Raw genomic sequence first — 24,624 nt, forward strand, 5'->3', positions numbered from 1 at the left:
AAAAAAAAAAAGGTCCGGGGCATGAACTGCAGGAGTATAGAGAAATTCATATGCCGATACATATATGCCGCGAGTGTAAACCAAGCGTGATGCAAAGAACATTTATGGGCATGGCCCTATCTAATGAGTTAGCCCCTTTTGTAGAAGAAGAAACAGGGCTTCAAGGGTGAGGAATGCTGTCCTAGGACTATTGTGGGCAACCGCGGGTGCTAGCCTCAGTTTCCTCACTGGACTCCTCCCCGTAGCCCCGCCTCGTCCAGGCCCCGCCCCGCCCGCGCCGCAGCCCGGCCCAGCTCAGCCAATCACCCGCGGCGCGCGTCCGTACGCTTAGCCTCGCCCGCCCCGGCCGGGACTCCTCTCGCTCATTCCGCTGCCGGCGTCCGCAGACTCGGTAAGGCAGTGCTTGGGTAGCGATGTGGCACCGCCCTGGACCGGGCGCGGGTGTCATCTATGGGAGCGCGGAGGGGGATACAGACTGTGTCCACGGGGTTCGCGGGAGCTGCGCGTTGGAGAGGCAGAGGGCACCCCCTCCCCCGCGAAGTGACCGGTCTAGGGATCCCGGAGTGGGAGAAAGGATGCTTGGTCCCCCGACTGGGCAGGATGCCTTCGCCAGGGACGCGTGGGGCCTCGGCTCCTCGTGTCCCTCTCCACGGTGGAGACTGCGCATGGGTTTGGGGTCATCAGTGCACCCTGACGGATGCTCTGAATTAGGCATGACTCCTTGGTCCCTGTCCAGTATGGACGTCAAATCCCTTTCCGTCCCATCCCACTCCCCACTCCGCGGGTGGCTTGGAGCAAGTGTGGGCGCCAAGCTCTTTCCCAGTCCCATCCCACTCGCCACTCTGCAGGTGGATTGTTGCCGGGGGTCCCCGAGGGTCGGGCGCGGTAGCAGGAAGGATGCTCGGCCTAGGAATTTGGCAGGTGGCCGGTGCCCCCTCCCCGCTTGGGTCCCCGCAGTGCAGCCGTCGGGACACGCCCTTGGCGCTGAGACTCAAGTGTTGAGCACCCCTCCCTCTCGTTTAGCGCGGGGTTCAAGGGCAGGTGGGTGCCCAGAGATTGCCCAAGGTCGCGCAGGGACCGGAGCCTGGAGAGGGGTCACGTGACCAGGCCTGAGAGAACTTGGCCAGGGACAGCCCGACGGTGAGGTCTGGGCAGCCCCTAGAACCGCTTGGCTGTGTTCTAACAGCTGATTCCTTTCGTTTTTCTTCGTCTTTATATTGTGAATCCGAACCTGGCTTTTTTTAATGCCACAGAAAACAGATGAATGCTCACTTTTTGAAGGAGTTAAAAAGTTCTTAGTGTGAACCAGGCTGGATATAGATCAAGCTGAGTACTCTCATCTCCCGGCCGACTCTTCTCAGGTCCTTTCTGTTCCGTGCATTCAAATAGTTGTCCAAGGACACATTTTAGTTGGGAACTGCTAACTCTGGAAGTTTGTAAATAAAATGAAAGTGAGTTTAGAAGCCTTTCGGAACGTATTGAGTTACAGCATTTTCTCGCACAGGCGTCTGGTTTCTGGTCATTCCTGATATTCAAGCGTGTTTATCTCTGTCAAAACCACAAGCCAAATGAGTAAAATACAGCTTTGGTCTTTCATTTGTGCCTGCAAGCATACATTCCCTCCCCCCACCTTTCTAGTCAGTCGACTAAGCTCAGTGAGGACATAAATCTGACTTGGTGCAGGGGACAGTGCAGAACAGTAGGTAGGTTTGGGCACCAGCTGCATTCAGAGTCTTGCTGGTCTGGCTTTGTCACAGCATCAAGAGCCCTTTTGTTATGAGGATTAACTACGACACCTCGCTAGACTTAAATACTTGAATATTTTTCTTGTATCTATTTATTACTTTTTTTGAGATGGGGCCTGGAACCCCTGTTCTCCTTCCTGCACACGCCCCCCTCCCAAGTGCAGTGATTTCAGGCGTGTACCACCACGCCCGGCTTTGAACTCCGTCTTAGTCTTAACCGTCTCTGGAATCAAACCCCGGTCAGGTTTTGTATCAAAATTGGCCGAAGCGGCTACTTGCACAAGACAAAACCTTTTGAGTTTGAGCTAGAAAGCCACCTGACTGCAGATGAGGGAGAGAAACGCCTCCCTCCCGCCGCCGCTGGGCTTGGCCAGGACCCAGTGCTCACCGAACGGGCAGGCATGGTTCTCCCGGGATTTTTGGGGCGCCCGTTGGAGGTTACTCAACCCTGATTCCTCTTGCCCATTTTACCCATTCATAAAAGCAATGTAAGTTTTACGATTTTTTTTTTTTTTTTTTTGGCTTGGGTTTCTCTGAAACCCTTGGAGGCACAGAGTTTTCAGATTGTTTTGTTGCAAGCGACTTCTGTCGTCGGACAGAACGGGTCGGTGATTCCCAGGGCGGCGCGCGCCTGCTAGCTCCGGAAGGCCTGCGTGGGCTCGGCCGGTGGAACAGGATCCGAGCGCCCCGGACGCGCCAGCACGGGGGCGGGGCTCTCGTAACCTTTCCCCTACTTTTCTCAGCCGCCACGTGACCCCCGCCGCGGTGGGGGAAGGGGCGGGGCGGGAAGCCGCGGTTGTTAGTGCCCTTCCCTTCCCCAGCGCCTTGAACTTGCAGTCTCGGTCTCCAGGCGCCCGGAGGCCCGGGACGCCCCCGTACTTTGACCGTTTGCAGGTTTTGTTTTGTCGGAAAATATGTTTAGTCACCCTGCATAGATGTTGACGGGTAGGCCAAAGTCCTGCAGCTGGTAGGAGCCTGCACTGAATTAAGTTAGAATAAATGGTAGTCCAAGGTGAATCGTTTTAAAGTGTGCTTAGCAGAAGTCCAGTCCCCTAAGGAGGGAGGGTCGCTTGAATCCGGGAGTTCAAGGACGGCCTGGGAACTTACAAAGATTCACCCCCAGCTCCGGGAAGAAGGAGGGGAGTTAAGCCGGAGGCGCGCCTAGCAGGCTGAGAAAAGGATTACTGCACACTCTTGAATTAATGCCAATTTAAGCTTTTATTGCAAGAACTTTTGTTGTCAGGAAAATAAGCCTGCTGCCAAACCTGACGACCTGAGTGAGTTCGATCTCTGAACTTGCAAGGTGAAAATTATCCCAACTTCCGCACACGTTCTGTAGTGTGGTGTGTGTGTGTGTAAGTATGCATCTATGTATGTACGTTCCACTGCCATAAGTAAATGTGAGATGCAATGCCAGCATATTGTGTTAAAAAAGCGGAAATAGGGATGCCGTGTGATCGCCGGCCTACCTACTTGGTAGCAGGTGCCGAGCCCCCCCCCCAGCAGTTTCTTTAGGACTGTGATGGTGTATGCCTGTACACCCACCATCTAGCACTTGCGAAGGGGATAGGGTAGAGCAGGGCCAGCTACACTACCAGGGCGTTAGAGTCCTGAGTGGGATACACAAGAACTGGTTTCTGAGCCAAACCTAGGCTATGCAGAGTTTTTGTTGGTTTGTTTTGTTTTGTTCTGTTCTTAATTTCTTACCTAACACAAGGAGTAAGTTCCACTTGTTGATTTCAAATATTTGTTGCCTTTTGTACCCTTCACCTTGAACCCCATACAAATATTGCGGCAGACATCGGGTCCCCGCGGTCCCTGGGCTAAGGCCAGCTTTGCCTTGTTTAGGTAACGTGGCAGCCTGGTTCTGGGAAGTGCCCACCTTTGCCCTTTTTGTGCGAGTTGTTCTGACCTTCAGGGATGTTTTTCCAAAGTTAATAACAGAAAGCAGGCTGCCTGCTGAGGGGCCCAACACCTGGGTAACTGCCACTTGGAAGGTTGGGAAACACAGTGGCTGCTGCCCGTACCTCTGAGGAGTGGCAACCCATGCTGCACACAGACCCATTTAGATAAGGTGGAAGTTTGGCATGGTTGAAAACATCCGTAATCCCAGTGGGTGCTGAGGCAGGAAGATTGCCTTGAATTCTAGGGCTATATTGCGAGACCTTCTCTCAAAAAACAAAATGAAAACAAACCCAAAATAGCAGAGCCAGGTTTAGTAGTCCATGCCTATAAGCCCAGCTCTTAGGAGGTGGAAGCAGAAAATTAGGACTTTAACATTAGCCTCAGTGACATACCCAGTTTGGGGCTAGCCTGGACATCATAAAACCCTGTTTCTAAAACAAGGAAATAAAAAAATACTATGTTGTACAGTGGTGCTGGTGGCTTGTGACCCTTAGGAACACAGGAGTCGTCTTGACTCTGTCCCCTTGTCCAAGTGTAACTGGAGCTGAGTCTGTTGCTTCTGTTTCTTGAGTCCCCCCAGAATTAGCTCTCCCTGCTGCCTTCTTGACCCTGACCCCGAGTAGCCATGCCAGTACTTACTGAGGGAAGGAAGGACAGAGGTTGGGATGCCTTTCTCCCCTGGACTGACTCAGCTATTGATATTACCTTAAGAGGGTGGGGGTCCTTTGGGAGTTTCACTGGTCATACCCCTAGAAGTCCATGCTTGGGAGGCAGGGGTCAGAGGAAGTGGTGGGGCCCCTGCCTTAGTTCACTTGCTCCATGCTGTTCCACACCTGATCCAGCATCCTACCACCGTCCAGGCTTCCTTTAGGGTTCCTTTGGCTTTGGGTAAAGCCATGAATAGAGAATTCAACACGCCTTGTTATGAAGCCCTGAAAGGACATTGAATAACTCCCCACACCTCTACCCACCTTGAAACGGAATGTAGTCTTGGCTAGCCTGAAACTCACTCCGTAGACCAGGCTGTCTGGCTGATGTGGAACTGATCCTCTTACCTCCACCTCAGGCCTCTACGAAACTGATTGGTTTATTAAAGCATTCTCCCTAGCTTCCCAGCAGCGGCCCCTGGCGTGATCTGTGGAAGGTCCACTTCCCAGTTTGTTGAGCACAACCCATTCATTGTGTCCTGTGGGCCAGTGAAGGTGTCTGAAAAGAAAGGAATGAACTGCCCAGGTTAGTCAGTCAGTCAGAAGAAAGGCTGAGGCGTTGGTGTAGGTGGGGTGGGGGGAAGAGCGAGGACAGACACTTCCTTGAAGGATTTGTGTTGACCGTACAAGCTCCTGCTGGAAAGGCAGAATGTGGTGCTGAAGGAAAGATCCGGCGCTAGGCTGCACACGGCATCCTTCAGTGTGTGGGAGCTGGAGCGCAGTGTGGCTTGGTGTTAATACAGTGTACGAGAGGATGATGTCTGTCCCTGAGAGACAGATCTGGAAGTGAACCCACATCTATGTTGTAGCCATTTTCTGAGCGTGGCCCTTAGTGGTGACTGTCCCGTCATGCGTGCAGACCGGGACGAGATGGGAGCACGCCTGGGGGTTCATCTCCTCTGTAGGAAGGCAGCGCAGATGCCTGCTCTCCTGCATCCCCTGACTCCCAAGAGATTCCAATAAGGAGTTAGACCTCAGTCTCAGCACTTGGGTGGCACAGGCAGGCAGGTCTCCAAATTTGACGCAGCTTTGTCTTCCAAGAGTGTGTCCTATGCACAATCTTGAACTTTCTGACACTTAAAAAAGAAGAAAGGATTTCTTCTATTTTGTTTTTGAGACAGGGTCATGCTTTGTAGTAGTCCTACCTGGCCTGGAATTTGCTACGTAGGCCATGCCAGTCTTGGAATTCACGAAAAGATCCACCTGCCTTTGCGCCCCCAGGGCTGGGATTAAAGTGCACCACGACACATAATAGGGTTTTAATATTTTTATTTTTTTTTACTTTTTAAATTTATGAGTGCTGGTGCGTCTGGAGACATCGTCTCGCCTGGGGCTGGAGACAGATGCTTGTAAGATGCTTTCTGTGAGGACTGGAAGCCACGCTTGGGTCATCCAAGGAGCAGCGTGCACTCTCCCTGCCTTGCTCCCGAAGTGAAAACATTATACATGCCGTAGAAAGTGAACTTTGGAGGCTAAATTTGGATCTTTGCCTGGGACTGATGAAGTGGAATGCCATCTTCTCTGTGACCCTGGGCGATTTTAGTGTGACCCAGTGATTGCGAGGAGGACCGCAGGCCTTCACAGGCCATTGTAGTCCTGAGGTACAGCATCCGGTAGATTGAATTGACTCAACATGTCTTATTTTTCCTTCGCCCACCCTTTTTTTGAGACTGGCTGCGAAGTTTGTTGGGGGGGCGGGGTAATTCAGCGCAGGGGAAGCCCTCAGGAGTGCAGATCCAGGGGACCACAGTTGATGATACACTTGAACCCCGAGCCATCGGGGATGAGCCACTTCTCTGCATTAGTCTTGAAGCCCCACTTTGAGCTGTAGATCCTCTGGCGGCCCGGGAACTCGGAACTTGGCCCGTCAAAGGACCTCCGTCGCACCTCTCTACTTGTAGTTTGATGAGCATGCACGTGCTGACCTAGAAAGTGTGAACCCTGGCCACTGTGCCCTGGGGACTTCTCAAAGGCACCACATACCTCTCTGGAGCTGAGGTTGGGGGACCTCAGAGGCATGACTGTCAACAAGAAACCCGCCTCGAGGATCCCTTAGGGCAACGTATACATGACAGGCTTCTTCAGCTACCGGGAGGGCTGCTAGCTGCAGCCATTGTGTGACAGCCCCTCCATTCTTAATGACGTAGAGCTGGAGTCAGTGAAGGTCCTTAAGTATAGGCTTGCACACAGAAGAGGAGCGGCACTCGGAAGGAAGCGAGACTAGACACATCTGTACATGGAGGGTTGCTGTGAGGCCCACTGCCATTTGCAGTATTTTTTTTTTTTTTGAGATTTCTCTTGTTGGAGGTGGTAGCACATTCTGTAATACCAGGACTATAAGCAAAGGAAGGAGGATCTCTGTGAGTTCAAAGCCAACTAGCCAGGGCTACGTAGTGAGAAGTTGTCTTTAGAAAAAAAGATTAATTTTAGTTATATATTTGTGTGGGGGGGAACCACTTGAGGGCAGTGGCCGCTGAGTCCTAAGAGAAGGTAGACTGCATTAGAGCTGGAATTAGGGGTTCGAGGTAACCCATGTGGATGCTGGAAACTGAGCTCAGGTCTTCTGCAAGCAGCACAGATTCTTAACCCCTAAGCCATGTCTCCAGCCCCACCTAACAGCATGTTTTTACCTGGAGGTGGCTCGTGGCGTGTGATCCCTACCCCTGTAAATCGGGACGTTTGTAAACACAGCTTCTAGATGCTGGGATTTGCTGGGATTGCTACTAGACAGGTGTTTTGATTGTTGCTGTGTTCTGCATTGCTTGTATTGCAGCTGTCAGGGTGCTGAGGTGACGAACATGCATGGGAGGTGCAGAGCAGCCCCAGAGATTAGGGAACATTTGTGGGATACATACAATATCTTGGTATGAGGAGAGGTTCTGAGCTCCTTGAGCTGATAGATGCACTCCCCTCCCTGGCAGTCAGAGCTCACGCGGGCGTTCTGTGCTGGCAAGACTGGATCTAGGTGCTACGTTTCAGAACGGATGGGCTGTACTGTTAGCCTTGTCAACATGTGTTTCCCTTGTTAGTAAACAAGTTTAACTGTTTTTTTGTGGTGGGGCAGGTATGCACATGTATGTGCATGTGTGCGTGTGCATGTGTGCACTTCCGTGCCACCTGTAGGTCAGAGGACAGCTTGGGGTAATTGGCTCCCTCCCTCTCCTGTGTGGGTCTCTTGAGGACTGAACTCATGTTGTTTGGTTTCTCCTGCTGAACCATCTCACCGGTTTCCTTTATTATTCTCTCTGCCTGCCTATCTATCTGTCTGTCTGTCTATATATTTTATTGAGACAGTGTCTCGTGTAGCCTAGGCTGGCCGTGTAGCCAAGGATGCCTTTGGATTTATGATCCTCTTGTCTTCACCGCCCAAGTGCTGGAGTTAGAAGTGTTCATCATGTCCAGCTTGAATTTTTGCAGTGTGTGACAGATGAGAGTTCTGTTGGTTTATTTTTTGAGAGATGTAGATTGAATGATGACTGAAAATTTACTTTTTTACCATCCAGATACTAACCAGGCCTGACACTGCTTAGATTTTGAGATCAGACCATTCAAAATGTCATGGCCATAACCCAAAATTCGTTTCCTAACCTGACCTGAACAGCCGAGTCCAGCCCAAAAGTGTGATTGGCACGTGGTGATATCAGCGTCTCACTGTGGGACGACACCTGTGGCCGCTTTAGAGCTTGCAGACAGGAATGCTCAGCCATGGATTCAGGGTACAGCTTTTCCCAGTGAGGCCCCTTGCTGTGGTTCATCTCTGACCACACGTACCCCAAGGGGAAAAAGCTGTCATAATCTGGTAGCCAGAGTGACTGAGTTTGCAAGATGGAGTCTCTGTAGCGGAGGGGGCTAGTGTCTTGGTCCGGAGCTGGAATCCAGTCTTCTAAGGTGCACCAAGTCGGTGCCTTGGGCCCTGCCGTCTCTTCTGCGCACGTACTCATTTCCACTCTTGTCCAGGCTCCCGCCAGACCAGTGGCTTCTTCCATCAGAGGACATAGCCTAAGGCCCTTACCAGGAGGGAGTTGTGCTGAACTCCCCGGCCTCAGGAACTGTGAGGCGTGTAAATCTTTATAAGATGTAAATCGGCTCTTCTGTTAGGACCACTGAAATGTACTGAGACATTCCTTGGCTTTCCTTGTTCCCCAGACCCCCCAGAAGCACAAGGTGCACATGTCCCATTCATTCTAAGTCGCTGCCTCTGGATATATCAGCCATATGAGGTTTTAAGTCCTTTTTATTTTTGATGTGTGTGTGTGCATTTCACGTGTGCATGTACTCCAGAGGCATGTACTCCAGAAGCATGTACTCCCACAGCCAGTGTTGTCTTCAGCTGTTCTCCAGCCTTTTTGAGGCAGTTTCTCTGTATAGCCCTGATGATTGGCCTAGAACTCATTCTGTAGCCCAGACTGGCCTCAAACTCACAGAGATCCGCCCGCCTCTGCCTCCTGAGTGCTGGGATTATAGGTGTGCGCCACCACGCTCAGCCTAAATTGGAGCCATATCTGTTCGGTAGAGGAGAACATTCCCATGAGTTTCAGGTGATAAGAGACCCTACTGGCAGATCTTTGGGGCCTTCCAGGGACAAGGCTCAGGGCTCCTCAGCCTGGTGCTGTTCCTGGTGAGGGATGCCTGCCATGTTCCTAGACCTGGAATCCTGCTAAGCTGTCTCTTCCTGTGGGTAACCCTTTCTCTAAGGATTTCCAGCAGTTGTTTACTGCCAGGTGAGATGGACAGCTGGTGAGGGATTAGCTGGAGGCAGAGCTTGCTCTTGCGTGCCAGGTGAATTATGAAATTCTGGTGGGCAGCTAAGCCATACTGAGAGTTAGCCTGTTTGCAATAAGCGAGTTTTCCTGCTGGCTGCCACCTATCATTTTGGCTGCAGCAGTGACCTAAGTCGATGTGTGTTGCAACTGCAGGAATCTTAAACTGGTCTTTGCTGTCACCACTGTACCCTGGTAAGTAAGGACATGCCCGTTGGCACCGGACCTGGACTAGATTCCTGCTCTGCTGTTGGCTGGCTGTGACCTTAAGTGAGCTTCTGCTGTCTAAGTCTTGTTTTCCTCATTAGTGAATGGCGACCTCATGGGTTCATTTCTTAGAGTTAGTTAGAATTTAATGAGTGGATAGCAGTAAAACAAATTAATTAGAAAATTTTATCAGGGGCCCTGGTGTTAAGGTCCATGCCTTTAATCCTACTTGGTAGGCAGAGTAAAGTTCATCTCTGTGAGTTCCAGGCAGGGCTACACAGACCCTGTCCAAATAAATAAATAAATAAATAAAGCAACGGAAAAGACAGAGGTTGAGGCTATGGCTCAGTCAGTAAAGTGCTTGCTGAGTTCTGATCCCCAGTACCCACATAAAAAGCCAGGAGCAATGGTGCACATCTGTAATCCCAACACTGGAGACGCAGAGACAGGAAGATCCCTGGGGCTCACTGACTAGCCAGCCTGGTCAAATTAGTGCTCCGTGGGTTCAGTGAGAGACCCCATCTCAACCAGTAAGGTGGAGAGTGATAGACACCCAGTTTGGACATGTGTGAACACACATGAACACACACACAAATTAGGCATTGTTTGGTGTGTGCCATGTGGTTGGGCGAATGGATATCTCCCATTTTCTTTACCATGGAAAACATGAAACGAGCCTGCTTGCCATCTCTGACGGTGAACTGTGAGCCACCGCCCTGCGTGTTGTCCTTTCTACCTGTCTACAAACCTATCTGGCTCCCCATCTGTGTGCTGCAGGGCCGTGTTGAAATACTCCCTGGAGCACAGAACCTATTTGCATAATTCAGTTGCTCGGAAGCCTGTCATCCCTGTGCAAGTCTTCCTGTTTGATTTATATGATGAACATGGTTTCCACATTGCAGTTTCTCTGGCATGTGCCAGTTTCTGGCGGTGTGCTGGGCCTCTCGTGAACTTTCCCCTCCTTTCTTAGCTGGCTGCCTGCCTAAACCCTGCAGCCGCGGGGAACTACGGGGAGACGGGGATGCTAAGAGGGCTTGGTCTGGGAAGGGAAGTGGGTATTTTTTCTCAGGGTTGGCAGCTTGGTGGCATGGCCAGTGTTAGGGCTCATGTGCTGACCTCAGAGGTGAAATGCTTTTGTTGTAGAGGTGTTGGCAATGGAGAGAGCGAGCCCAGTGGGCACATCCCACTAGCAAAGCACAGCGCCATTTATTTAGCCAAGGACTGGAGCGCCACTCCAAGCCACGTTATTAAAGTGAAGACAGGCTTAAGTCAGCAAGATACCTCAGTGGGAAAAGTGCTTGCTGTGCATGCCTGGTGACACCAACCCCGGATCCCACGTACATGTAAGAGTAGAGAAGTGACACGGAATTGTCCTCCGACCTACACACACACATCCATTGTGCACACACACACTCACGTAATAATAAACAGAACTTTGAGAATGAAGACAGTCTGTCAGTAGCAAGTGAGATGCAGTCTGCAGAGTCCTCAAGATTCAATCAAGAGCATTGAGTAAGACTGGTGTCTCTGAAAGCTTTCAGCGTCTTGGGAGATGATTAGACACAGTTTGGGAAGGGACGCCCTCTGCCAGGAAGCACGGGTGAGTGACCCAGTATGTCCTGAGGCATTGCCAGGCTTTGGGAATGTGGAGTCAGTAGCTGGCCAAAACTGGGCCCTGTTGGAGGCGTGTATTTAGCTAAGTGTGATGAAAGGTGAGAATGGGAATGACCCAAGAAGGGTTGAGCAGATGGATCAGTCAGTAAAGCGCTTGCCTTGAAAGCATAAGGACCCGAGAAAGGTCAGGCATGGTAGTGCATGCTTGTAATTCCAGCTTTGGAGGGGTAGACGCAGGAGCATCTCTGGGGCTTGCCCTCAGCCAGCCTAGCCCAATCAGTGAAGCCCCAGGCTGGTGAGAAAACAACAGTGTGCAACGGCCCCTAAGGAACAATACCTGAGGTTGCATACATACACACTCACACACACTCTGAGGACAGTCAGTAGTGGGTAAATGGTGGAGCCACTGGGTCTAGTGTAGATGGAGGTATAGAATTGCAAGCTTGGGGACAGACACACAGTAGACCTGACGTGAGGTTGGTGGTTTTCCTGCATTTTGGTGTGCAGATAGCAGATTACAGTGAGGGGCTTAGTGCCCTGCTGCAGCCCTCCTTGGGGGTCCCTCCCCAGCAGTGGGGCTGGGACATACATGGTGTTGGGCCTGAGTGTGGGGGCACTTACACGTTCTCAGGCAAGGAGGTTGGCAGGTGGGATGTGGGAGTGGCCGTTACCACACTAACGCTGCCACTTGGGGCAGAGGCAAGATCCAGGCCTCGACACCCACTTCTCAGAAATACTGACACCAGATACCACAGCCTAGCCCTCTACCATCAGGATTTTTTGCTTTTGGCATGGTGAATGTGTCTCTGAACATCTTCCTGGCACCTGGGGGGTTCTTGCTGCAGCAGCCACCTGCGGTTTGGCCTGAACCAGTTTGAGGACACAGGGCAAGAAGCCACCTTGTGTTAGGAACAGTCCCTGAGGGGACTTTACTTTGTACTGGCCAGACCTGTTTCTGGGGTGGAGCAGTCAGTGTGTTTACCTAGAGGGTGTGTTGCATTCAACTCCCCCCTCCCCCCCCAGGCACACTCTAGTTTGGAATTCTAGTTCAAAGGCTAATGCTAGGTGTGGTGGCAGATACTGTGACCCCAGAGGACAGTCACAAGTTCAAGGCCAGCCTGGTTTAGACACCTTAGATACCGAATTGTTTTTGCTGAACAACTTGGGAGGGACGGTGAGTGACCGAGGGGAGGTCCAAGCCCTCTTTCCTTCCATCCATATATTTTTCTCTCTTATGGTTTTCTTTCCCAGTATATGTTCTTGTGGCCCTCTTTGAACTGGGGATGCAGGTGCATGCCCTGCGGTGCAGTTACTTCCCAGTGGTCCTGTGTGTAAACCTTGTGCCCAGGGACACTAGCTCTCCACGCTGGGCTGCAATGGGTCAGAGCAGCCCCCTGTTGCCAGCTCTTTGTATGTCCCCGTGTGTGTGTGTGTGTGTGTGTGTGTGTGTGTGTGTGTGTGTGCGCGCGCGCGCGCGAGAAAGAGAGAGAGAGAGAGAGAGAGAGAGAGAGAGAGAGAGAACATGCAAAGCAGAGCTTCACAAGGCACTTGGGACAGCTCTGGGAGTGACTGTAGACACTGGAGAATTGGGAGGGGCAATAAAAAGAAGGGTGTGGGCTGAGGGGCGCTGGTGGGCTGATGTGCCTCTTTAAGTCTAGTCTGTATTTCTGGCCTTGAAGCGAGTGTGGATTGCAGAGATCTGATTAGGGACAGGGGCCTGGCTGGCTCCCAAGGTACAGAGAGCCGAAGAAGACCCTCCCATCAGTGGAGACAGAGGTCAGGGGCTAGAGGCCATAGCAGATAATGTGGTAGGCCAGGCTTGAGCCACTGGTGACCTGAGGTGGGAAGAAGGAACTGGAAGTGTGGTCTAGTACTGGGAAATCCGTGTTTTAGTGCGCAGTGTATGGAGCCTGGCAGAGCCCTCCAGCCACCATGGAGGCCTGCCATGCCCTCTTTGCAACAGCCCTTGGAAGGGAGGAGGAGGCTGCCCAATGCCAGTGGCCTATGTCCAGGCACAGCTGGCCTGCCAGATAGAATGGCTGGGCCAGCTGACCCTGAGGGCCATTCTTCTAGTATGTCAGGGTTCCCAGGTGCTCAGACACAAGGACACAGCCTTAGGACTCAGGCTAGGCAGGGTGTGACCACTGGAAGGGTTTCTGGGAAGGGAGAATAGGAGTCAGGGCAGTGGGTGTCCTTAGTAACCAGGCAGAGAGCCATCTGAGGAACAGATTGGCTTTCTATTGGCAGAGGGATGGCAGAGTTGAATACACCTGGTGAAAGGAGATGAGGGGAGGGGCCAGGGGATGGGTCAGTCAGGGAGAGGCCTGTCCCCAAGCCTAGCCTCTGAGACAGAAACGCAGTTCTAGAGAAAGAAGAGGGAGGGCTCCTGATGGGCCGAGAGCTTAAGCTCACTTCCTTATGAGGCCAGGGTGCAGCAGGGGAGCAGCCAGACTCCTGGGAGCTGGGGTGGGGACACAAGGGACAGTATGGCAATGTTTGTGGACCTCTTGTACACAAATTCTTGCATGTACAAATACACACACGCGGTATACATACACACATGGTATATACACACACAGTATGCACACACACACAGTATACGGACATACAAACATACACATGGTTTGGACTGTTGGCATGTCGGATGGCTCTGCCAGGTGTCCCACAGACAAGTCCCCTCGCAGCCACTGTTGAGGGTGGACTTGCTTTTGGTGTTTTACGGAGAGCTATTCATTCTCCCACAGTGGCTTCACACGGGAGGTGAGGAGGACACAAGGGTGTCCACCCCACAGCCATGCAGCAGAGGGTGTGAAAATGGCCCAACATAAGTCAGAGAATTACGCATGCGCCACAGCACAGGAGTGGAGGTCAGAGGACAGCCTTCAGGAGTTGGTTCTCTCATTCTATCATGTGGGTCCTGAGAATTGAACTTGAGCAGAAAGGCTTGGCAGCAAGAGCCTTTGCCCATTTAGCAATCTTGTTGGTCTAGAATTTTTGTAACTTGATTATTGTGAATAGTAATGTCCTATTGAAAGTCAACACCGGAAACACCCTGCCTACAGTTACGTTCCCTCTGAGGAGAAAGGTGGTGTTTCCAGGGACACCGGGAATACTGGCTCAATCAGGGATGATGGAGGGACACCCTGCCCCCTCCCGCCCCCCCCAGGTTGATTAGCAGAACTATGACGACTGGATTGGGACTCTGTGACTGCTGTTTCTGGGGTGACAAAGCCTCCCAAATACATCTGTGCCCACCTCTAAAGTAGGGAGCTGTAGGTGGCAGTCTGCCAGTTGTGGGTGTGGTCTCCTGCCCAGGAGGAGGATGGCAGGACTAGCTTGCAGCCTGTGAAGGAACTGGTATCGGCTCAAGACCAAGTTCTTAGCACAAAGGAGATTTATTTGCACCAGAGGGACAAAGGGCAGGAAATAAGAGACAAAGCCAGGAGACAGGGCGAGGGAGAAGGGGAAGGGGTATTTATCTGGAGGACGGAGGACGGGGCACACAAAGGACTGCCTCTGGATAGAGGGGAGACAGATGTGGCCCATAGAGAGATGACAGTTTATAAAGGTCAAAGGCAAAACCCTGTGTTAGGATGAGGTGTTTAGTTTTGACTGGGTGTGTTAATTAGGGAAGCTGCAAGGGGGCTTATGATAGTTGAACCTTGGTAGTCAGCCTCAGGAGAAGGAAGTAGCCAAGTAAGTGACTAGGCCTTGGTGGCTGGCTGTAGAAGTGTAACCTAATGTATTTTAGCAAGGCAGAGGGAATTGGGGAGAAGGGCGAGGCCAGGCAGCACCGTGTTTGCCATGCCCAAGCCAGCTAGAGTCCCTTCAGCCTGACCAAAAGATGTGGTTTAGTCTTGCCAGATCTCAGAGTGGTGTGTGTACAAAATGTTCCCTGGAGAGACACAACACAGGGTGTATTCTCTCCCAGATCGGGATCCCACAACAGAACACCAAAATCCAACTCGGTGGGCCAGTGGCTTTATTGGTGTTACCTGAGGAGCAGAAATGACTCAAAGACAGCTGTATCACCGAGGCCCACCCCAGCATGGGTGACAGCTCACAGGCTGTAGAGTGACCTTTCTAGGTGCCTTAGTTGGTCTAAACCTCTTCCAGTAGGCTTCGGTGGCTTCTGTTTCTTCCAGTCAGCTGGTCTGGTCTCAGAGTCTTCTTTGTAGCTTGGCTCCTCTGAGTCTTGGGAACAGCTTTTTCTGTTAGCTCAGAGGGACTCTCAGCTTTTATTGCTTACTCTTGCAGGGAGGAGCCTACTGCATCTGGTCAGTTTCAGGGACTTCCTGAAAGTATTGTGAGTTCTTTCCTTCCTGCTTAAGGAGCTCTTCTGCAGGATGGACTGTTTTGGAGGAAACTGTTACAAGTGGGTGTGTGATGGGGGTGGGGCCTTTAGTTGCAGCAGCTGACTTCCCGTCTCCCTGGCTGCCTGCTTCATCCTCCTGTCTCCACTTCATCTGCAGGAGTCTACTGTGTAGTACATGGATGGAGCCAGGGGCACTCCACTACTTAGAACCCATGAGAGCTCTGGCACAGCTGCATTAGATACATTAAGAAGTGTGGGGAAAGCCGGGCAGTGGTGGCACACACTTTTAATCCCAGTACTCGGGAGATACAGCCTAATGAATCTCTGTGAGTTTGAGGCCAGTCTGGTCTACAAGGTGAGCTCTAAAACAGCCAGGACTGTTACACAGAGAAACCTTGTCTCAACCCTACCCCTTCCCCCCAAAAAAGTTGTGGGGAGATCTCAGACATGTGCAGAAAAATCAACAGGAATGACGTGTGTGGTCATTGCCTACTTTCCCAAGGTTTCCCAAGGAACCTTTGCCCACCCCTCCCCATCCCAATCCTAGGTCCCATGAAATCTGTAAGTGTGTGTGTGCACGTGTATAGTGTGTGTATTTATGTTTCGTGTGTTTTGTGTACATGTAGGCAAGAGGTCAACCTTGGTTGTCACAATTCCTTATACCACCCACCTTACTGTTTTTGAGGCAGGGTCTCTCTTTGGCCTGGGCAGATGCCTCAGGAGGCAGGCTGACCAGTGAGCCCAAGGGATCCTCCTGTCTTTGCTTCCCCACAAGTGTGCTCCACCATGCCTGGCTTTTAATGTAGCTGGAACTCAGGTTTTTATGTTTGTGCAGCGGCACTTTCCTGACTGAGCTGTCTGCAGATATTTGGTGTCTACTCTGCCTCGTTAGATGATTTCTGAAAAGAAAAAAAAAAGAAAAGAAAAGAAAAGAGAACTTCCTTAGTGCTGGAGGGTGGTGTTCCTGGTGGGAACTGTGATGGGGTGGGCTTCTAAAGCCATCTCATTCCTTCCCGATGCCCCCAGTCCTGTGGCATCAAATGCTTGAGTGTTAAACAACATTTGTATTCTGTGAAAGGACATTTTTTTCTTTCTTTCTTTCTTTCTTTCTTTCTTTCTTTCTTTCTTTCTTCATGAACGTGCATAGTATGCTCATATGTATGCATGTGTATATGCATTCATATGTGTGCATGTGCATATGGAGGTCAGAGGTCAACTGCAAATATTATTTCTTAGCAACTGTCTACTTTTTTCACTTAAAAAGTTTAATTTATTATTACTGTATGTGTATGATGTGTGTGTGTGTGAGAGAGAGAGAATGGGGTAGCATGCATACTATAGTGAGTGTGTGGTAGGCAGCGGACAGCTTTTGGAAGTCAGTTCTTTTCTTTCACCTTTTTTCTTTAATTAAAAAAAATTAGGGGGAGCCGGGCGTTGGTGGCGCACGCCTTTAATCCCAGCACTTGGGAGGCAGAGGCAGGCGGATCTCTGTGAGTTCGAGACCAGCCTAGTCTACAAGAGCTAGTTCCAGGACAGGCTCCAAAGCTACAGAGAAACCCTGTCTCGAAAAACAAAAAACAAAAACAAAACAAAAAAAAAAATTAGGGGTGTGTGTATGTGTGTATATACATCACATGAGTGCAGTGCCCACAGAGGCCACAAGAGGGCATCAGAGATCCTGGAACCAAAGTTATAGGTGGTTGTGAGCTGCTTAAAGTGGGTGCTGGGACCTGAACTTGTGTCTTCTGGAAGAACAGCAAGTACTCTTGATCACTGAATTATCTTTCCAGCCTCTGAGATAGTATTTTTAAATAACAGCCTCATTGAGATGTGTTCTAGCTAGTTTTATGTCAGCTTGACACAGACTGCTGAACCTTGCCAAGACAATGTAAAATAGTCTTTCAAAATTTCCTGCTTCTAAAAATGATCTGTCAAATATTCTGGGCCTGTAGCTGAAAGTGGATGCCCCAGTGTTTCAGAGAAACGTTGGGTGACTGTCCAGACACCAAGCTGTCTCTGTTGTTTCTTACATTTTTCGGAAGTTGCTTGCTTGCACTTCCTGTTTACTTAGGTAATATTATTTTCCTTCTCAGGTCTTTGATGGGGTTGAAGACTAGATAGTCACAGTTACTATTCTCTCATATCTTAACTAAGAACACGTCAGGTACTAGGCTCAGATTTTTCAGGGTAGGACAGCTGTTGGAGTAATCTCTGTAATTTGTCATTTACCTATGATCTGGACATTTAGTATGTTTCCTACCTCACAACTTGTTGCTTATAGTTCCATTTTTGTTTATGTTATTTCTCCTCCTTCCTTCTGGACAATATGTGATAATCGTTCTTATTGTGTATAATTTTGTATTAAGTTTAGAACCTTTTTATCTAGACAAAAAGGAAAGTGTTGTAGGTATTTGCTCCACCCATGACCTTGGGCTATCTAGCCTGATTGAAGGTGCTTCTTGTCTGTTTACGACCTCTCAGAAGGAAGGAGGGAGGGGGCCATTCTACCTCTTGGTGAAGACCAGGTCAGGCAGCCTGGTCAGGCAGCCCTGATCAGTTTCCAGCTTTCCAAGGACTCTGCAACTGGATTTACCATATCCTGTATTTGTGGGTGTATTTCTCCCCTTTCATATCTAAATAAATCCTTGATACACCTTAAACAGATGCACATGGATTTCTTTTTAACCCAGTTTAGAGTCATCCAAAAGGAAAGGACCTCAATGAGGAGATGCCTCCATTAGAGCCATCTGTAAGGCGTTTTCTTATTAGTGATTGATGGGGGAGTGTCCACCTCCTTGTGGATGGTAACATCCTTGAGCTGGTGACCCTGGATTCTATAAGAAGATAGGCCGAGCAAGCAATGGGGAATCAAGCCAATAAGCAGCATCCCTCCATGGCCCATGCATCAGCTCCTCCTCCAGGTTCCTTTCCTGATTGCCTTCTAGTCTGGACTTCTTTTGGTGTTGTGATATAGAAGTGTAACCAAATAAATCCTCTCCTCCCTAACTTATTTGATAATGGTATTCCATCACAGTAATAGTGACCCTGACTAAGACAATCTATAGCTCACATCAGCAATTCACCCATCTAAAGTCTGTTTTGGAGATTTTTAATTATCTGTCATTCTGCTCGGCTTGGGAACATTCTTATCAGCCCTAAAGAAACACTCCTTCTTAGCCTTCTCCTTTCCAAGTTCTCTCAGTCCCTGGCAGCTCCGAGCTTTCTATTCTTTTTTATTTATTTATTTATTTTTGAGACAGGGTTTTTCTGTGTAAAAGCCCTTGCTGTTCTGGAACTCGCTCTGTAAACCAGACTGGTTTTGAACTCAGAGATCTTCCTGCCTCCTGAGTGCTGTGATCAAAGGCATCACTGCCGGGCCGATCTCTCTATCTCTATAGATTTTCCTGTTCTTGATATTTTGTGTAAATGAAATGAGATGACATTTGACTTTTTGGCTTCATGTTGTGCTCTTGCCTTTTTCTCCCAAAGGAGACAGGATCTCATGTAGCTCAGGCTGACTTCTAGCTTACTCTCAAGCCAAGGATGATTTCAACATCTGATCCTCCTGCCGCCCCAGCTCAAGTGCTGGGATGACAGGCATGTGCCCCTGTGCCTGGTTTACATGGCGCTGGGGTTGGAACCCTGGGCCTTGTGTATGTGAGGTGAACCTTTGGCCCCCTGAGCCACATCCCCAGACCCTGACGTCATGGTTTCATCCGTGTCATTGCGTGTGTTGGTGACACTTTCCTTCTTAGGGCCTTGTCATGTTCTGGTGTGTGAGTATGTCACAATGTACCTACGTTCTTCCTCCTGTGGAGGGGCCTGGCTGTCGTCTCCTCTCCTGCTGTGGAACCTGCATGTTTCTGTCTATCACGAACATGGCCGCTGTGAGCACGCCTGTATAGGTTTAATGTGGACTTGTTTGAGTTGTCTTGGCCAAGGAGAGGAGCTTCTGGGTTCCACGGTTTGGGCATTTATGCTTTGTTTTGTTGGTATATGATCTTTGTGTGTAGCCCACCTGGCCTTGAACACACCACCTTGAAGGAGCCTTTTGGTGAAGAGATCAGGCCGTCTTCTAACTTGACCCCTTCACCTTTCTCCAGCGCAGTGGGGGAAGCCCCTGTCTTCTCAGCGTCCCCGCCAGCACCTGTCAATCACTGCATTCCAGCTGTTCCTGGGCGTGGAATGTGCTGGGATTTGATTTGTACTTCCTGGTGGCTTCTGGGAATGGCCTGAGACTGCAATAGCCTGTGAAGCCGGCATGGAGGCCAAGACTGACTCATTAACTCCGCCACCAATGCCTGCTTAATGGTTTGACGCAGTGAGGCTGCGTTTGTGAATTGCTTATGCACACCCAAAAAAGCAGTAGGGCTGCTTGCTGCCTTGAACCTGTCAGGCCAGATGTGGTGGCCTTCTTTAAGTTAGGCAGTTTTTGTCTGTTTGTGACAGGATTTCACATAGACCAGGCTGGTAACTCACTGTGTAGCCAAGGATAACCTTGAACTCCTGATCCTCTTGCCTCTACCTTCCTAGGGCTGGGTTTATAGTCTTGTGCCACCACACCTGGCGGGCTCAGGAGGCTCTGAACATTAAACTCGGGTCACGTGACAGGGACGTTTCACTCTGGAAAGGCCACCATAAGCCACCAGGCCTCTTGATTGTCCTGAGACTAGGTTTGGTTTCTGGGCAAACGTGTGGTTCATGACTTTGGATAGAACTGACTGCAGCACTGTGTTTAAGCTGCAGTTAACAGCCCCCTCGTGGGCTGAGGAGATGACTCAGTGGGTGAAGAGCGTGCTGAGCAAGCTTGAGGACCTGACTTTGAGCCCCAACATTCATGTAAAATGCTGAGTATAGCAGCATAGGCCAGTAATTCCAGCTCCGGGGTTGGCAAACGGTGCGAACAGGATACAAGGACTCGGGGATGGCTCCACCTAGCCAGTCTACACTCTCCTCGTTCAGTGAGAGACCTCGCCTCCAGGCAGTAAAGTTGAAAACAGTAGAGGAAGATAGCTGGTGTTGAACTCAGGTCTTGATGCGCAGACAGGGGTGCAAACACCCAGGAACATGTGTACTTTCACATACGCACAATAGGAAAGTCCCCTGATACTTTAAAAATTCATTAAAGTATTTATTGAGTTTGTTTTTGTTTTTGCAACAAGGACTATCTGTAGCCCAGCCTGGTATTCACTGTTTAGCCCAGGCTGGCTTTGAACTTGAAACAATACACCTGACTCACCTTTGAGGTCGCATAAATGATTGGCAGGGCGACCAGTCACAGAATCTGTTTGCCTGGATTGATGCCTGTGATGTGGGCTTCAGGTCTCGTGATAGCTGCGGATATGGGAAGCTTAACCTGGTGCTGGCTCTGTCGTCAGTAGGGTGCCTGGCTAGCATGCCCTGCCTTCTTCCCTGGCAGTGGATAAAGCAGGCATGTTACAGATATCTGTGATCCCAGCACTTTAGAAGTAGATGGAGGAGGATCTGAAGTTCAAGGGAATCCTCCTCACCCTGACCGGAGCTGCCTTCTGTGCCTCACCCGGGCTGTGTGTCTCTGAACAAGCATGGGTGGGTAGTCTTGTCGCTTTCTCAGGTGGGGTCGGTGCCCTCCCATGCAGTATGTAAAGGCTCTGGGACTTCTCTTGGGCTCTAAGTTTTGCCCCCTCACCCTTTTGGAGGTCAGAGCAGAGCTCAAAGGCCAGCTTCCAGCTGTGTTGCCCGCCAGCACCATCCTCATTCCTCCCACCTCCCCTGGCTGCTCCACCTAGGTGTCCTTGGTCATTTCCAGCACAGCAGGTCCACAGGTGAGTTGTCAGCTGCCTGCTCCCCCTCCCACCCCAGGAAGTTGCTCCGTAGAGCACATAGTTCAAGGCTGGAGGGCCCCTTTTATCAGCATGTCCAACCTATAGGATCCAGGCCTGCTGAGTTGATTATCGTCTTCATCTTTGATGGCTCCACTCCGGGCCAGGGCTGTCTGCTTGTTTCCAGAGTGGCATGCTGAGCTTCAGGGTCTCTTGTCTGTCATCTCCTTCTGCACCCTAACTGCTGTGCAGGCATTGGTTGCTCTTTGCCTCCTCTCTGTACCACAAGAGGGCAGAGGGACCAGTTCCCATTTCTTACCAGGGTCTAGGGCCTCGCTTCACTGGTACATGGGAGGCAGCCAGCAAATGTTTGTTGAATGAACAAATGATTCACAATTGACAGGGTTTAATTCTACAACTTGGGCTGCTAGATCAAACTGGCCTCTAGCCTGTGGCAGTCCTTCTGCCTCATCCTTCCTTAGGTCCGTGCTACCACACCGAGCTTTGGTTGATATCTTTGAACTATAGTGACATGTATTGATTTAAAAAGGTTTTTTGCATTGCTGGGGATAGAACCCAGGGCCTCACACAGGTTAGACAAATGCTTTATCATTGAGTGACAATGTCTGCTTGTTAATGTCATGTAGCCCAGGCTAGCTTCTAACTTTCAGTATAGCCGAGGATAACTCTGAGCTCCTGATCCTCTTGCCTCCACCTCGAGTGCTCGAATTACAGGCAAGGACTATCACAGGTAGTATTGGATGTCATGCCCAGGGCATGTGCGAGCTCAGTGGGCACTCCTCCACCTGAGCTACAGCCCTAGAATCCTGTTTGTTGTTGTTGTTGTTTTTTAAATACACATATTTGAGCTGGAGCGATGGCTCAGTAGTTAAGAGCACTGGCTGCTCTTCCAAAGGACCCAGGTCCAATTCCCAGCACTCAATGACAGCTCACAACTGTCTGTAACTCCAGTTCCAGGGGATCCAACACTCTCATACAAGCAAACCAATATATGTGAAATAAAAATAAATACATCATTTAAAAATACACATATTTAACATTAGGGGATTTTGTCTGAGTGTTTTGCCTGCATGCATGTATGTGCACCATATGCATGCCATGCCCAGGGAGGCAGAGAGGGTGGAGGATCCTCTGGAGCTGGAGTTACAGATGGCTGTGAGCTACCGTTTATGAAAGTGCTAGAAACCAAACCCAGGTCCTCTGTGAGAGCCGCAAGTGCTCTTAACTGCCAAACCCTCTCTCTAGTCCTGAAAGCTTAACAGCTTTATCCGGCCTTGTGGAAAGTTACTATATGATAAGAACACCCCCATAAATTAGATTTTATTATGGTTCTGCATAGTTATTACCTCTTACCTTTAAATATATGTATATATACATATATGTGTGTGTGTGTATACACACACACTTAGTGCTTTGTAACTAACAGCTCTGGGAAATGGGTTGCACACCTTCAGAAGAGGGGACTCCTCAGGCAGCTGCTGGGGGACTGAGAGAACCAGGAAGGCAAGAGGTGACCCTTCTGTTGAGTGGGAGTGGGCTGGCTTAGACAGAAGAAGAGAGGGAAAGAGCATATTGTAGTTCCCTCTTGTTTGTTGTTTATGTGTATTAACCTATTCCGTGTGTATATGTACGTGTGAGTACAGTACCCGCAGAGGCCAGATGAGGGCCTCAGCTCTCCTGGAGCTGGACTTACAGGTGGCAGTGAGCTGCTTGACTTGGGTTCTGGGAATGGGACTCTGGTTCTCTGCAAGAGTGGGAACACTCTTCCAGCCAGCTCTTCTCTCTTTTTTTTTTTTTTTTTTTTTTGTGCTGGTACTCTAACTTGGGCTTTACACATGCTAGTCACTCAGACATAGCCTATAGATTTTTTTATTTTTTAAAATATTTATTTATTATATGTTCAATATTCTGTCTGTGTGTATGCCTGAAGGCCAGAAGAGGGCACCAGACCTCATTACAGATGGTTGTGAGCCACCATGTGGTTGCTGGGAACCGAACTCAGGACCTTTGGAAGAGCAGGCAGTGTTCCTAACCACTGAACCATCTCTCCAGGCCTCCTAGAGATTTTTTAAAGATTTCCTATAGTGAGTGGGGCTGGACAGACTAGCACAGAAGAGGCCATGTTTTGTGCAGGTATGATGAAGGCCCCATACATGGGTGCTAAGGCAAGTTTGACTTTAGGAATGACCTCAGAGGATCAGGATTAGTTAAGGTCTGTGTAGCTTGTGGGATGATGGTGGAGTTGTTCTTTTTTTCTTAAGTTTCTTGTTTGTTTTGTTTTGTTTTTGTTCTCATTACTTTGAGACAGTGTTTCTCTGTGTTTTTCTGTGTAGCCCTGGCTGTCTTGGAACTTCCTCATCCTCAGCAATCCACTTGCCTCTGCTTCCCGAGAGCTGAGATTAAAGGCGTGCTCCACCATAGCCCAGTGTAGAAAGTATTTTTATTTATTCTGTATGTTGGGAGAGAGCGTGCACTGCACAGTGTGTGAGAAAGCCGGAGGACAACTTTGTGGAACTGGTCCTCTCCTTCCACCTTTGCTTGTGTTCTGGGGTTGAGTTTATCTTGCCAGTCTGGAGGGAAGGGCTTTTCCAGCCCAGCCATCTCATCTCCTGTCGCGAGGTCTTTGTGGTCTTCTCTGACGTTGGGGGTGCAGTAGTCAGGCCCAAAGGTCAGGGTTCAGGGCTGCTGGGGACTCGTTTGTTGCTGCTCCTGGAGTTCCCATGACAGCTTCTGGGATGGGCTGTAAGAAGAGTCATCTCCACAGTGCAGGTCGATACCTGGCCACCAGTGTCCTTGTCGTGCTGGCTGAGGATGCCTTTGAGGGTGTGGTCTGTGGGATGTGCAGAGGACATGGGGTGGTGGTAACATGGGCCCACACCGTCACCTCAAGGCTGTGCGGAGCTGGACAGGTGAGAAGCGTGGAGTGAGGGACAGCAATGGAGACGTATATGAGTCGCTTAAGTCACAGGGTTAAATCTGGATGCTCCATCTGCTGGAGGCGCTGGTTTCTGCTGTCAGGCCTCTCTAAGCCATTTCTGTCCCTGCTCCAGGTACTCAAAGATGGCAGAAGCTCATCAAGCTGTGGCCTTCCAGTTCACTGTCACCCCCGATGGCATCGACCTCCGCCTGAGCCATGAAGCCCTCAAACAGATATGCTTGTCGGGACTGCATTCCTGGAAGAAGAAGTTCATCCGATTCAAGGTTGGTTGGCTGTCCCCTGCAGTGTTTGCTGGGACTCAGAGATCTGCCTGCCTCTGCTTCCCAAATGCTGGGGTTGCAGGCACATATCACCATGACTAGCTTATTTACTTATTTTTAACTCTATTGAGTTATTTATTTACTTATTTATGCTTGTATTTTTTTAGAAAGGGTCTCATTCTAGCCCAGGATGGCCTTGAAATTACAATAGTCATCCTGCCTCAGGCTCCAAAGTGCTAGATTGACAGGGGTAGCAGCGCACGGACCTCTGAGAGCCCTGGCTTTTGTGACACAGGATCTCATGTAATCAGGGTGGCCTCAAACAGAATGTGTAATGAGGGATAGTTGTGA

At 50.0% G+C, this 24,624-nt stretch overlaps 1 protein-coding gene across 1 annotated transcript in view; it reads left to right on the plus strand.

The window, feature by feature from the left end:
- Nucleotides 1-230: 230 nt before the first annotated feature.
- Nucleotides 231-24,624, plus strand: part of Cpt1a (carnitine palmitoyltransferase 1A) — a 60,118-nt gene continuing 35,724 nt past the window's right edge. Inside the window, exons 1-2 of the mRNA XM_050137036.1 lie at nt 231-391; nt 24,126-24,276. Of these exons, the coding sequence (XP_049992993.1) occupies nt 24,136-24,276 (141 nt within the window). The 5' untranslated portion in view covers nt 231-391; nt 24,126-24,135. The remainder of the gene's footprint in view (nt 392-24,125; nt 24,277-24,624) is intronic.

Source organism: Alexandromys fortis, unplaced genomic scaffold (genome assembly GCF_014885135.2).
Source record: "Alexandromys fortis isolate MF-2015 unplaced genomic scaffold, M_Fortis_MF-2015_v1.1 scaffold_3, whole genome shotgun sequence".
NCBI lineage: Eukaryota > Metazoa > Chordata > Mammalia > Rodentia > Cricetidae > Alexandromys > Alexandromys fortis.